Source organism: Panulirus ornatus, chromosome 1, assembly GCF_036320965.1.
Source record: "Panulirus ornatus isolate Po-2019 chromosome 1, ASM3632096v1, whole genome shotgun sequence".
NCBI classification, from domain to species: Eukaryota; Metazoa; Arthropoda; class Malacostraca; order Decapoda; family Palinuridae; genus Panulirus; species Panulirus ornatus.
This window is the reverse complement of record NC_092224.1, coordinates 83730272-83745613: the sequence shown is the minus strand read 5'-3', so window position 1 is coordinate 83745613 and position 15342 is coordinate 83730272. Positions and strand designations below refer to the sequence as shown.

General features: G+C 47.9%; 1 protein-coding gene across 2 annotated transcripts in view; it reads right to left on the bottom strand.

Annotated features, from left to right (window-relative positions):
• Positions 1-335: 335 nt before the first annotated feature.
• Positions 336-15342, bottom strand: part of 5-HT2B (5-hydroxytryptamine receptor 2B) — an 823709-nt gene continuing 808702 nt past the window's right edge. For both annotated transcript variants that reach the window (XM_071664731.1, XM_071664739.1), the window contains 4 exons: positions 7231-8384; positions 4380-4470; positions 3261-3435; positions 336-1526 (listed from right to left, as the gene is read on the bottom strand). In XM_071664731.1, the coding sequence (XP_071520832.1) occupies positions 1287-1526; positions 3261-3435; positions 4380-4470; positions 7231-8384 (1660 nt within the window). In that variant the 3' untranslated portion in view covers positions 336-1286. The remainder of the gene's footprint in view (positions 1527-3260; positions 3436-4379; positions 4471-7230; positions 8385-15342) is intronic.

The following is a 15342-nucleotide window of genomic DNA, read 5'->3' as shown; positions in this document are numbered from 1 at the left end:
CTCACGAGTCAGACATCTTTCCCTCCCTTCATCTTCGCCAGTCATGCATCTTTCCCTCCCTTCCTCCTCACGAGTCAGACATCTTTCCCTCCCTTCCTCTTCGACAGTCATGCATCTTTCCCTCCCTTCATCTTCGCCAGTCAGGCATCTTTCCCTCCCTTCCTCCTCACGAGTCAGACATCTTTCCCTCCCTTCCTCTTCGCCAGTCATGAATCTTTCCCTCCCTTCATCTTCGCCAGTCAGGCATCTTTCCCTCCCTTCCTCTTCGACAGTCATGCATCTTTCCCTCCCTTCCTCTTCGCCAGTCATGCATCTTTCCCTCCCTTCATCGAGAGTGAGTATTTAAGTTTCATATTCCATGTATATATATATAGCAGTGGGTGTCAGAACGCGAAGCTTTCTGTGTTAATAGTTTGAAGCACATGTTGGAAACAGCCACTACTCATCCGTTTGAAAGCGTGTCTTGTGAGTGTCCACCTTTTTTTCCCCTTCACTTTGAAAGCACAGCTCAGCTGCTGCTGCTGCTGCTGCTGCTGCTGCTGCTGCTTTATATGATTCTTTAGAAGCACGACTCGTACATGCCCGTCCTTGATGATTTCAGAAGCCAAGACAAGCGTATTTGCTGAACAACGAGAGAGTAGTTACGTCGGTAAGAACATTTAGCTTAGCGAGATAATACGGTTTACCGCAGCGTTTTGCTCAGTGGGTTGACAATGGGAGATTCCAGGAGATATAATACTGTAGGTCGTGAGTGGGGAGGAGAGTACTCTTGGTCCTGGATGAAAGGGGAGGAGATCGTCTCTGTCCAGCATCATCTGGGTCTTCTGAGTTCCTGAACACAGCGCGTGATCCAACTTCACACATGGGGCACACTTAAGTCCTCGGTAAGCATCCTTACTGATCGCATGTTTATCAACGCCACTTACGTTAAAGCAGACTGGTGGTGTGGGGGGGTTGGTATTGAGAAAGCATGGTCGTCCGAGACGGAGAATTGATGATACAAACTCTTCAGAAGAGATTAATGGAACACAGCTGCTGTCGTTCTCACAACACGACTGTAACTCATTCGAATAGAGGATCTACGTATGTAATCTTACGTGCCAGGGTATCAACACGTGGAACCGAAGGGAGTGGGTTTATATCTAGTAATCACAGATGCCAATGATCGCACAGTTTATGCCCACAGGGAAGGCCATCATTCCCAAGTGACTCTACCTGCCATATCACTATGATACATAAGACTCTTCTCCCAGCACAAAGTTCCCATCCTTCGACCGTCGGGCCCTTCATAGATGGTACTTTCTGCTGCTTTTCATCTGACACTTCATAATCTTGAGGAACGTCTGTCTGAACGTCTTGTTGAAGAACGTGTAGAAGAACGGGTTGACCATGGAGGAGGCGTAGCCCAGCCAGGTCACCAGGTTGATCATTTCGCCCTCAATGTGCGCCCCGCAGGAGATGAGAACGTTGGCGATGAAGAACGGGGCCCACAGGAGGACGAACGTGAAGAACACGACCCCCAGAACCTGCAAGAACGAAGCGAATGAGGAGGGTAACCAGAACAGACATGTACAGGATCCTAGCACCTGTAAGGCAAACAAGAACTGGTGATTGAAGATCTAAGCCTCTATGAGGGCGATCGTGATGAACATGAACCCCACCCAGCACCTGTGAGTACACAAACCTGATGACGAAGAAGAGCATGGAAGAATTCGTGGCGGCATTCGTGTACATCAGTGAATATGGGGGGTCGAACCGTTGTGCTCGGCTCAAGGGAACGATAATGAGGCTCACCCTACCAGATGATAATGAGTTCCACACCTTATCCAATGGACTCTGATTACACAGGTGTCTCGTCTAAGCAGTTATGAGTCTACCCTAATATATTGTTCAGATACGGATGCAGTAGAATTGACGGGAAAACAGATCATTATGAAATTTCCCCCAAAAGAGCCGAAAAATTGAAATCTTTTTCGAAAGGAAAAAGAAATACATGAATTTCATGCTGACCGCTTTGATATATGATTGAGAAAGACACATTAGTTTTAAAGTGAACTGTAGAATGTTTCTTTTGATGTCAAAGGACTTGCTCAAAAAAACTTTCTTTAGTTCTTGAGAAAGAATAAGAAGAAGAAGAAAAAAAAAGACGAGTCCTTTGACCATGAAGCAGAAAGTATTGCCTCATATTCACCTTTTTTCTTCTTCTCTCGGATGGCCAAACCTGACAAAGAGTAAGGCAAAGAACAGCGTAGCAGCAGCAGCATCAGCAGCAGCAGCATCTCTCAGCTGGCTGCTATATTGCTCCTCTTAAGAGTCTCAAGGCTCTTGTCTTGGCCTGGGTGGCGCCATCATGATACAGCTGTAACCACAGCTTATTTCTGGCCTGGGTGGTGGCGTTATTTAACGACAGCTGTTGCTACGGCAGATATGGATGCGTGGCGTCTACAGTAGGCCAGACCTGCGCCCTTTCAACGACGAGTGTAAATGATGGGAGTTGGGTTGCGGTCATGTGTTGGGCCGACTTGGCTTTTCTCCGGAACAATTTTTTCGACTTTACCACACACACAGTTGGCAGACTCTTGCCACCAGCATCGCTGTCTTCCACCATCTTCTTCCGCCACACCGGCTACCACCACCTACATCCCAACTGCCACCAGCTATCACCATCAAGCATGATCAAAAACTGTCGCAAAGTCATTATATCAACCCCACCATCACCATCGCTGACAACACTGCCAACATCACCAACATCACCGTCGCTGACAACACTGATCACACCACCACACTACCAACATCACCAACATCACCGTCGCTGACAACACTGATCACACCACCACACTGCCAACATCACCAACGCTACCCTCACCATCCATCATAATCATCAACGAAAACACCACTGCAGTTCCAGCTATCATCAACACACCTCTCTCTCTCTCTCTCTCTCTCTCTCTCTCTCTCTCTCTCTCTCTCTCTCTCTCTCTCTCTCTCTCTCTCTCTCTCTCCCCCACCATCACCATCTCTACCTACGCCATTCGCCACCACCACCACCACCACTGCCACAATTACCACCACCACCAACACTTTCACCATCACAATCACCACAGTCTCCATCACATCATTCTTTACTCACTCTCATCACCATCATTACCATCACTATCATCATCACCACTATCACCACCATCGCCATCACCGTCCCTTCCTCACCATCACCATCATCATCACCACCATCCTCACCGTCACCATCACTATCCCTCCCTCACCTTGGTGGCTTTCTGCTCCATCCTGATGTTCCGTCCGTGTCGCTTGGACGACACGTACTTGATGGAGGCGGAGCACGACCTCTGTCGCCAGAGCCCGCGGGACGACGAGGGCAGCGCCGACGACGAGTCGGCCGATCCTGCCTTGTGCAGCAGCGTCGTGACCTGACCCCCGGACCTGCGGAGTGAGGACCTGGTGAGTGAGCGTCGGCTGCTGAGGGGAGGAGAGCCTCAGTGACGTGATCTAGAGTGTGAGGAGTGAGGGTACGACATGAGTGACCTGTACTGAGAGGAAGACACGACGAATGACCTGTACTGAGAGGAGGACCTGATGAGTGACTTGTACTGAGGAATGACTTGATGAATGACCTGCACTGAGAGGAAGACCTGATGAGTGACCTGTACTGAGGAAAGACCTGAGTGAGAAGAGGGTACTTGGGTGGAGTAGAGGTTCAAGTGAATTCTCTGAAGGGACGAAGATAAGGAGGAAAATCTAAACACTGAAGGGAGGAAGGGTCGAATGAATTGAACCTGATGGGATGGACGGGGTGGCTGACTGATCTTAGGAGAAGAAAGAGCGATTGACCAGACTGAAAGGGAAGCTCGGATAACCTTATCTGAGATGAGGACTGGATAATCACCCTGGCTTTAGGAAGGGGATCCAACTTCTTCCTTAGCAACCACTTGCTCTAGCTGTTTTAACAGTGCTTAGGTATGATTCTAGGGCATAGAAGAAGACTATATGATGGGTTAAGTAGGTGAAATCAATAGGTATCTGTGTGAGATGAATTTTTGCATCATTGTCTATTGTTGGGGAGACTCTCCGGTGGACTTCAGAGAGAGAGGTAAAAGTAGAAGGCCAGAAGGTGAGCATAAGTTGTCGAGGATCAAAATCTATATTGTTAATCCAGATGGACGAGTCTTCTTCATATGATGATAGCAGGCGTCTACGTCCGCTTCTTGGAAGAGACCTAGAATTGATTCATTCTAAGAAGGAGGACCTCCTGTCATTCGTCTTTAGGTGCGGTATCCAGGTCAGTTTGGTCAGTGAGGTGAGCATGTAGGGAAATTAGAGGGTGTTCTACAGATGAGTGTCCAGGTGAGGGGTTGACGGTCAGTTACCTGAGGGCCGTCCTGGTGACGAGGTCCGGGGTGGTTCTTGGTGGGCTAGCGCCCTCGTGCCACGGTGACGACAGCGGGACCTCCGCACACTCTGCACCGGAGGTAGATAAGACACAGTTACCACGAGGCACAGGAGCATAGGTACATCATCATCATGGTGTAAAAACCAAAGCAATTCTCACTTCGTTCAGTACAAGACTTATGGTACGCCAATGATTGCACTGCACGTAAATGCTCTTATATGCTACACCTATACTATTGTAATTCCAGGTAGACTGACTGATTACTGTATATCATTGTAATTGACTGTATATCATTATTACCTGTTTGTTAAGGTATTTCATTCTGCAAACTAAAAGGTGAAGCCTTTGAATTTGCCTTGTGTTGTGATAAAGATTTCTGAAAGATCTTCATGCAACCTGCGTTCCTACTTACACCAGAAACAAAAGAGGAAAGGTCTCATTCGCTCACATCCACTCTCTTCCTGTCATGTGTAATGCACCGAAACCACAGCTCCCTATTTACAACCAGGCCACCACAGACCTTTCCGTGATATCCCTTGACCGCTTCATGTGCCCTGGTTCATTCCATTGATAGCACGTCACCCCCTTTATACCTAATCACTTCAGTTTAGTCTATCTTGTGCACACCTCACACCTTCATGCGTATTCAGGGCCCGACGCTTCAGAGCGTCTCTCAACCCCTCATTCTATACTATACTATACCATACTTTACTATACCATACCATACTGTACTATACCGTCCAATGTACCCAACTTTTTTCCCTAACTGAGTGATCTATCCACAAACTTTCTAATGCACCCCTCACCCTCCCTATTGCTCAATGCAGCTCTCACGGCAGCATTCGCTGTCATGTCCACTTCTGTGTATCTTAACCAGTCCATTTCCTCCAGGTTCTGTTTATTTAGACTCACACTGCAACTAATCTAATAACGTTGCTTTTATTTACATCTACTCTCAACTTTCTCCTTTACACACTCTCCCAGACTCAGAAACCAGCTTCTGCAGTTTCTCACTCAAATCTGCTCACAACGCCGTCATAAGCAAACAATAACTGACTCACTTCCCAGATTCCCCCACCCCAGGCACACTGCAGCCATGGTGACGCTACACAAACTTGACCCAAACCCGCCTACCTGAAACCCCCTCACCCTGCCCACACACATGCCATCTCTCTTGATAAAAACTCCTCACGATGTCAAGTAGCTTTCCTCCAGCACAATATATATTCGTAACACCTTCCACACAGCATCTCCATTAGCCCATTGCGCTACACACTCATATATATATATATATATATATATATATATATATATATATATATATATATATATATATATATATAGATAGATAGATAGATAGATAGATAGATAGAGAGAGAGAGAGAGAGAGAGAGAGAGAGAGAGAGAGAGAGAGAGAGAGAGAGCATGTGCATAACACATGTAACTCAACCAGCGGGACTCCAGCTGTCACTTGGAGAGTAAGAGAGTAGAGAGCTGCACCTCGGCTACGTAGAGGTTTACAAGAACACCCATCCTCCCTGCTGTGGACAACGCTATTCTCAGAGCAGCCAATCCTGACACTCAGCAACTAGAGGTAACCTGTTTGTGCCAAGCCCACTGAGCAACAAGGACGGCATAACGTACAACAACATTTCCAACTCGTCTGTCACCCGCGTTTACCACATTGAGCTTGGTTCAAAAGCCATTTCTGGGTGGTGGTTACTGACAGTTCTTGTAGAACAACCAGTGGCCTAGTTGTACCGTTACTGTCTCGTACTGTCCAGGAGGAGGTTCGCATACCGCAGATGGTGAAAAAGAGATAATATACCTAGTTGCCTCTCATGCTTTAGTGAGGCAGGGCCGAGAACTAACGAACAGTGGTTTCGTTCGCAACACATCCAGTCTCTCGCTGTCATCTATAATGCAGCGAAATCAGAACCCACCATCCACGGCTAATGCCCTCACATGCATCGAACATCATGTGTGAAACAAACAATTTGAAACCTATCCTGATGGGCTAAATATAATCCAGACCTTTAGTCATCTAATGTTATATTGAGCTACATTGGCTTGACATCTTTGTGGGTGACACTGAATGTAATTCATACGCCTCACAATGTCGGCCTTTGCCTCGGGAATGACATTGAATGAGAGTCTCAGGCCCTGAACGTAAGAGAAAGGAAGACGGTGGAAATTGTTGCAAATAAAAAAAAAATGTCTGAGGATAATGTGTGGTGTGAGGCAAACATACAGTAAACTGTCCACGGACTGCGACCTCCATAAACCCCAGGCCACAGCCATGCCACCACTAGTCTTTGTGAGAAACTTGGCTCAGGGTGAGAGGGAGTAGGAGGGTGTTGTGACAGGTGGAAATTAGTGGTGTAGCACCAGCACACAGCATTCTCTTGTTCCCTCAGTTTTTCAGTTCATTTGAAATTCCACGAGTGTGGCTATAATGACTTTAATGTGTTTACTGAATGATCACAGAGAATAATGCAAGATGTCCTGTTTTATCATGGAGGAAAAGTTTTATTGACATATGTGATTATTTTCTTTACTCTTTGATAACAACTTGTGGAATCATAACCGGGATACTGATAAGCAGTGGAGTGTTTACTTTACTTGGCTGACCCTAGACTGACATCCGCGACTGTTTATATGCAAGATGTGTTTGTCTTCATGCTCAGTGCATGTGGTGCGTGTCCATGTTCAGGTCTGGCTCACAGAGAGGGAGTAGGTGTTCACAGAGAACGTATAGGGATGCGGTAGGGAAAGAGGGGCTCAATACTACACTGCACAGGACATAGAACAGGGAGGTTGGTGCTCACGTGATCCGTTCTGACGACGAAGGGTAAGACGGGTCCTCAGGCAGGGGCAGCACCACCCGCTGTCCTCCTCAGGGCAACATCCTCTGCCCCGACCCTCCTGCCGCTGCCGCGACTCCTGGCTGCGGCGACGCTGGTGGTTGCGGTAAGGGGCCTCCATCTCGTGCGGACGAGGGTCCGTGCACTCCTCACACTGGCTGTCGGAGCTGACCTTGATGTCTTCCAGGAAGAACCTTGGAGCACAGCTGCAGGGGACGGCCACATGGCTGCTGCTGCTGTCGCCTCCTTCACACTCCTCGCTGCATTCCTCCGCCGCCCCGCGTCTCCTTGGGTCGCCGTTCTGTTCACAGCTGGGGCTGGGCGTGTGCCCCTGGGACCCCTTAGGGCCGCCCCTGTCTTCAGGGTTGGTCTCGGACTGGGAGGGGTCGTCGGCGTCGTGATGGCCTCGGTGGAGCGGGGAAGTCGTGGTAGAGGTAGGGGCCGAGCAGGGGCCCTGAGGGAACACACTCAGCTCGTAAGCAGGGCTGGTGGGTAAGTGGGGAAACAGGCGGTCCTCTACGCCGGCACCGCTGCCGTCGCCCTTGAGATCCCTGGACGAGTAGCCCCGCGCGCCGCAGCCACCGCCGCGCAGGAGAGCCGCGCGGTAGTGGTGACTGGTGTAGCGGACGAGAGGGGGGCGGCGCAGGGGGCTACTACCGAACCTACGTAGTTTACCTTCGTCGCAGCGGGTGTCGAGCCTGCACCCGCTGCTGTCGGAGATGTCCCCGTCGGTGATGGAGACGGCAGTACTGGTGCTCAGGTTGGACGTGGTTTTGCAGAGGAGCTTCTTCCAGCGGATAGACCTAGGCGACGGCGAGGCCGACGGTGCCTCCAAGACGGTGGACTGAAGCTCACTCTGCTTCTTCGACAGGAGGCGGGCGGTGAGGGCGTACGTTACCAGCATGATGATGAGGGGGATGTAGAAGCAGATGACGGAGCCGATGATCTGGAACAGCGACACTGGGATCTGACACACCCCGTCGACGATGGTGGAGTGAGGGTCGGTGGCGTACATGAGGGAGAGCGGCAGTGAGGCGGCTAAGGAGAGGCACCACACCAGCACGATCTTCAACACCACGCGACGTCGGGTCTTGTGGCGACCAAACTTCATAGGGTACCTGCCGACACAAGAGGACACTGTTATCAAATGGAATTGAGAATGACGTTGTAATATTTGAGAGAGAGAGAGAGAGAGAGAGAGAGAGAGAGAGAGAGAGAGAGAGAGAGAGAGAGAGAGAGAGAGAGAATCGTAACTTCCATGAAATTCAATAATCCCCTTGTATACCTAACACTTATGGATGCTGCACTCATGCCAATCTCAACTGTTTGAACATTCACTGACAAGTTTTTACCTTTACGTTGTATGTAGTTTCCTCTGAGTGTATTTCTTATATACATTTTGTTTGCGTTTCGCAATTCATATAGTTTTGTGACGCAGTTTTTTTTCTCTTTTTTTTGTAGATTCCTGTTGATGCCTCTGTGAAGGCGAAAGCTTGATTGAAATAGATTGGATAACTATGGACAACTGGTGTTTGAGCACCCACCTAATGGTAGAATGATACTGAGAAAATTAGAGAACATGAGAAAGAAGATTAACAAACTTTAAATATGATGTCGTATCCAATTATATGTGCATACACGAGCATCAGACGAGAGCTATGATCGCACATCGTAAATCGGAGCTTAATTAAAATCATGACCTTAACCTCTCGGGTATTACCCTTGAGCACGACGGTACGACCCTTGGATACAAGTGACACAATATCTAATTTGATCCTCCGGGGTCAGGTCAAAGGCCAGGCCGTCATACCAAAAGGACTGTAGTGTAACGGGCACAGACGTGGACTTCGTGGCTCCTGGCGTCTCCAAAACGTCCCCGTAATTCCATGACCTGAGTAAGGTGCGCGTCTCCTCCTCAAACTCGCAGTTGCAATGCCACCTCCACACCCCGTGAGGCAGGGGTATGGTAAGATGGCATTCTCTTAGGCTTTAGACGTCCACAAGACGTATCACTCCACGTCCCTTGACCCGTATGTACAAGAGCATGTTAAATGACCACTTTGCCACAAAGAGTGTTATTCAACCTTCCCCAGCAAATGGACTATTTCTTGACCACGACGTTAGACAACACTGCTAACAGTTAGACGCTATCAGTCTCCTTCTTCTTCGACGCCATAAAAGGTAGACTGGGACATCTGCTGCCACTATCTTAGGCTCATGAAGGTTCAAAGGGAAGTACAGTCTGCTGTTGGCCGGTGGAGCGATTAGTATAGTCGTGGATTAGAATCACAGTTTTGAAATACACGTGAAAATGATATGAGTGCCTGTGGTGCCATCATAGATGGGACGGATACTAAGCTGGAACGAAGTAGAGGAACTGACGCCGTTCATTTTGAAATCAGTCGTTCAGAGAGCCGCTCATTTATGATGCCATTTTGGCCTCAGCTGGTGGAAGTCCCTCGTCCTCCAGCAAGGTCCCATCCTCGCCGTAAGTGTGTTTGCCCCGTGGGATGGTCGTCACCGTAGTGGGAAGGCTTGATAAATCCGAGTAAGTAAATTGCATTGTTCCCCCTGGGCGAATTTACATCATTATTCAATTTTGATCCTCCCTCCTCCCCACGAGGAGACGAATCAAGATGCCTCACCTACTGGATGTAATCGCACCGTCCTTCAAGATAAGGGAGTGGATTTATCAGTCCTGTGGCTGCACTGATAGACATCGATTTCCTATCGATGTATAGATTGGTAGAGGCACATTCAAAGCCTCCTTGGCTCATCCCCATTCATGATATACACGAGTCTCTCAACGGATAGAAGTGGCTGCTCTCCTTGCATATCACACGAGAGTGATGCAAGAACCAGTGTGAATCACTGAGAACCTCTGGATTGAACGGGAAAACTCTCTCATAAAAGGATCCACGAAAATACGTCATAAAGTTTGTAATCTTCGCCATTACGATTATACGGGTTTGTTCAGCTTCCTGCAGAGATTTTTTTTTTCATACGGCTGCAGACAGAGAACCTCCCAGCTGCTCTGTGTATCGTGTGGCGTTTTCGCCCACGTAACCCTACTTACACCATCAGAGTATAGAATACGTGGCCGTGTTCGACCAGCAGACCGCGCGGCTCATGCTGGTAAAGTCCCTTGTTGTCGTAGCGTCTTCAGGACTCTGTATGGCATGAGCTATCACATATGAATGCTGGTAGATTTAGTGTCCATAATCAGATAAATGTAGGTCACCAACTCAAAATCCATCCTGCACGTTCAACTTCAGGTCCTGGCGGGCGGACAGAGAGCTATATCAGGTCCTGGTGGGCGGACATAGAGCTGTATCAGGTCCTGGCGGGCAGACATAGAGCTGTTTTATCTCCTGAGTCTTGGCTGTGGGGGAAGGGTTTTGGGTGGTTCATGAATTTCGGACGGAAGGTTTGTTGGAAGGGTCTTGTGAGTGCAGTGAGAGAGAAGGAGAGGAGACACTTACGTGCCCACGTACGAGTACTTACGACAAGACTTCGCAAGTTTAGTTATTTACGCTCTGGGCCAATGGTTTGCCAGGGTTTTGAAGGCCTCCAGTGTCAAGTTAAAGTCACCAAATAACAGGAGTGCCACACATCCTCTCACATCATGTATATAACTCTTCGTAATCTAAGATAGTCAGATGTTTGGGATTCAGGTATACAAAATGCCAGGGGTCATTAAGATCGTCAGTGACAAGCTACATCCTCCAGCCAGAAAAATGAAAAACTGCAACATGTTCTTGTTAAGATGAGGAAAAGTCCAAGACCTCGTACACTCTCACTGTGGTCCGCTCCATTTTCTTTACACCCAGAACTGGTGGTGGTGACCTTTGGTAAAGTGTACTACAATCACTTCCTCACGACACACCGGCAGACGAAACTGATCCCGATGAGGTGGGTTATGCCCGTCAAAGATGCCAGTCTAGTTGATTGAATGACGAGGAGCAGCGTCCCGTTCTGTAACCACAGTAACATGAAGCCAGCTTGACGCCTTGTGGTGACGCTGTAAACTTCGTCGCTTGAAGAAACTGCGTCGTCATTTCGCGGTTCTTGCAAAGCGTTGATGATACGAAGAAACTGATGAAGGGTTTATGACTTGACTTGGCTCACTGTGTTCGTCAGGATTGTTCTGTATGTAGGGACGGACGAGGGTAGTGTGCTAGGTAGTTTTTTCAGTCACTGAATAGGTGGTCCGACTTGCAAACTTTCCCAGGCTAACTTCCAAACTTGACCCCCTTGCCCCACGCAGCAATATTGGCTCACTTTCCTTTTACTGTAGGTATTGCTTTGGTTTTTGCTCCCGAGAGCTGGCTGCTTGTGTGCTCCCATCACTAGATAGACCACGCAATACTAGGCAAGCTACTGCGTCACATGATTACTGTATGGCCGTTGGCAACTCAAGGGTAGGCCGTTTTGACACCTACTTCTTTCCCGATATCTCGAAGCTTTGGAACTCTCTACCTTCTCATGTCTTGCTCAATAACTACGACGTGGCACATTTTAAACGAGAGGTTTTTCACATCCTCCAAAATACATGAATACTTTCCCTTGTTTCAGCTTCTTCTCTTTCATTAACCTCTTTATATTCTGCTTGAGTCCCGGCCCTCACGTGGAATTTTGTCCATGAGTGGAGCCTTGGACATAGAATAGTCACCTCCCAATACAGTTCTCCCTCTTGCGAACCCAGCCTCCCACATGGATCACCTCTCTCCCTGCCCGACGGCCTTCCTATCCCTCACCCCAACGCTCCTGCACGATCCTCCCTCCTCTACCCTCTCTTTATACTGCCCTCAGGTCTCAGGACCACTACACCCTGCAGGGTCCCTCTCCTCCTCTCCTGTGGTGGCCTCTCCTGACGTGGTGGCCCGGGCTGGGCTGTACATTATAGTCCACACAAACACCTACTTCATTATGTAGGGTTATACCCAACACTCTATGTCACGTATAAAGCCTATCCGTGTTGTTGTTTTCGAGTTATTTGTTACGGTCACGCGGGTAGGTATGTACATACTGGGGAGGACCTACGCCACTGCTTCATTACGGTAAGAGTTGACCAAAAAAAAACAAAAAAAAAAACGGAGGTGTGTACCGTAGAGCTCAGCCATTACTCGTAACGAAAAGCATTAACTGATGTAGTTTAGTTAACGGCTACATCTTTCTTGAGAGTACTTCTCTCTCTCTCTCTCTCTCTCTCTCTCTCTCTCTCTCTCTCTCTCTCTCTCTCTCTCTCTCTCTCTCTATCCGTTTGTAATTACTGTGAAATAGTATTGTTACGTAAAGCGCTATCGGAGTTTTCCTTCAATAAAATCTGTGCTTCGGTTAGTTAGGCTGGGATAGGTTAGGTTAGATATAGTTATGCTTAGTTAGTTTAGATAAAGTTAGGTTAGGTTAGGTATAGTTATGCTAAGTTAGTTTAGATAAGGTTAGGTTAGGCTGGGATAGGTTAGGTTAGGTACAGTTATGCTAAGTTAATGTAGATAAAGTTAGGTTAGGCTGGGTTAGGTTAGGTATAGTGTTTAAGATTTTTTTTTTCGGTTGGTTGATGTAGTAGTTTGACGGCTAACTATGGCAGATGATTGGCCCAAAGCCCAAACAACCATGATTTATCAAAGATTACATGGTAAGATCTCCTAATAACAAAATCAGGCAAAAAAAGAAATTGACAGTAGACTGCCTTCTGTCGACTGAAACATATAAAAGTTTTAGATTATTAAGCATTACCTAACACATATAATTCCATATGTCATTTATAAGCAAAATATATTCAAAAGCACAAAAATATCTCTAATTCTTGTATGAAAGATAGGATTTGGAAAATGCAATTAAATGAATATATTTGGTAGATTTTCGTTATATTAGAATAGTACCACAAACCCCTTATAAAGTATGCATGTAAAGTCATAATTTGGTGAACCGATTTATTAAGTGCTCACTTAATAACTGAATGATTCCTGAGCACTGTTGTTGTAAGATCCGTCAGGTGTAGCTGAAGCCTATTTATTGTTTTAAGATTCGCCAGGTGCAGCTAAAGTCTAGCTGTTGTTGTGTAAGATTCGCCAGGTGCAGCTAAAGTCTAGCTGTTGTTGTGTAAGATTCGCCAGGTGCAGCTAAAGTCTAGCTGTTGTTGTGTAAGATTCGCCAGGTGCAGCTAAAGTCTAGCTGTTGTTGTGTAAGATTCGCCAGGTGCAGCTAAAGTCTAGCTGTTGTGTAAGATTCGCCAGGTGTACGTAACTACAGCCAAGGCGTACGTAGCTACAGCCTAGCGGAGACGGACTCTCACGAAGGACCAATTGTTCCCTGCGTGTCACACACTGAGTGGAGCAGCAACACCAACCTGTGGCCAGAGAGGCCTGGGGCAGCAGGACGCGCTTTACCCACCCTACTGCGCACCACCAGCGTGTCCCCCTCCTCCCTCAGGAGGCGAGACCGCCATAATTTGATCACCCACCCGACCTGTCCTCAAGACGGAGACCGTCCAGGTTTGACAATATCATGGAGTGGCCGCTGGGCGGTGGCTGTCCCGCGCCAGACGAGCCGCCGCGGCCAACGAGATTAAGCGATACAGCAGCTGCGTCCCTCGTCCAGGTAGGTGAGGCTTTGGCTAACAGAGAGAGAGGAGCCCTCGCGGGGAAGCCATCGACCTCCCGACGGGTCCTCCGTTCCCGCTGTGATGGCTCACGCAACCCCAGCGCAGCAGGGGAAACTCAGTCGCAGAGCGGAGAGGGAAGCGTTGTTGGAACGCCGGCCGTCGCTCGTGTTCACCTAACTCTTCGAAAATACGATGAGCTCTTCGCGGATGGATACCATTATCTCTGAGCCACTGTCTGACGGGCTCCCACACACACCTACACGTCCCTACGAACACAAAGACAGTGTGTGTTACAATAGCGTTCCTTCCTCCCACTAGGCGAAGGGAGATAATTGAGACGAAGATTTAAGCCTTACCAAAAATTGAAAAAAAAAAAGATAAAGAATTTTCTAATACCTTCAAGAGACCACTGCACCGAGGTGTTTGAGAAGGTTGTGGAGAGGCATGGCGAAGTGTTTCCCGGAATTACCCAAGAACACAAGCGTTTGATTGACCCCCCCTCACCTTCACTCGACCTACGCCCTCTGACGTGGTCCATACAACACGACACATGCGAACTCAAGGTCTCGATCGTCGTGTTGTACAGATTTTCAGGTACGTGTCGTCCCGACGACACTCTCTCCGTATGGCAGACATCGACCGGGTGACCTGCGCTGAGTATATACAGGGGGAGAGGAGAAAGAAAATCTATGTCGCATAATTATGATGATGGAAGCTTTAAGGTTATTGGGGAAGGGAACAACTGTTCCCGAGCGGGGACTCGACTACTGGAGAGGATCTGATGGTATTGGTGTCCTAAAAGGGGTCGAGAATAGGGGGAGCGGGGGGACGTTGGAGGTGGCACGTAGAGAGAGAGAGAGAGAGAGAGAGAGAGAGAGAGAGAGAGAGAGAGAGAGAGGAGTACTCAGGGAGAATTGAGTCTTAAGAATGAGTGAAAGTGTGGGTCAGCCATGAGAACATAGAAAGAGAGAGAGAGAGAGAGAGAGAGAGAGAGAGAGAGAGAGAGAGAGAGAGAGAGAGAGAGAGAGAGAGTTACAAAGCGAGGTGGTCTGAAAAGGGATGCAATTCCCTTAAAAGCAGTAGAAGAAAAGGATAGCAAAGTAAAGTGGGTTGAGAGAGAGAGAGAGAGAGAGAGAGAGAGAGAGAGAGAGAGAGAGAGAGAGAGAGAGAGAGAGAGAGAGACGTAGGAAGTCCCCCCCTCCCGTAGAGCAGTCAGTCCTTTAAGACTATTGTTATTGATGTAAAGAAGAGGAACTGATCCATTAATCATGTAATCATACACTTGCTGAACGTTGATGAAGGAAATATATTGAATAACGAAATGTGAAAAAAAGAAAATCAGCCAAGTTCTCAACAAATTTTCCTTTTAAGAAATTTCTTTATTCCATCAAGATAAACAGAATATTAAGGGTGATATACGTAACCTGAGTCTTGATTCCCATGTTTAGATGATCCATGAGATCCATTCC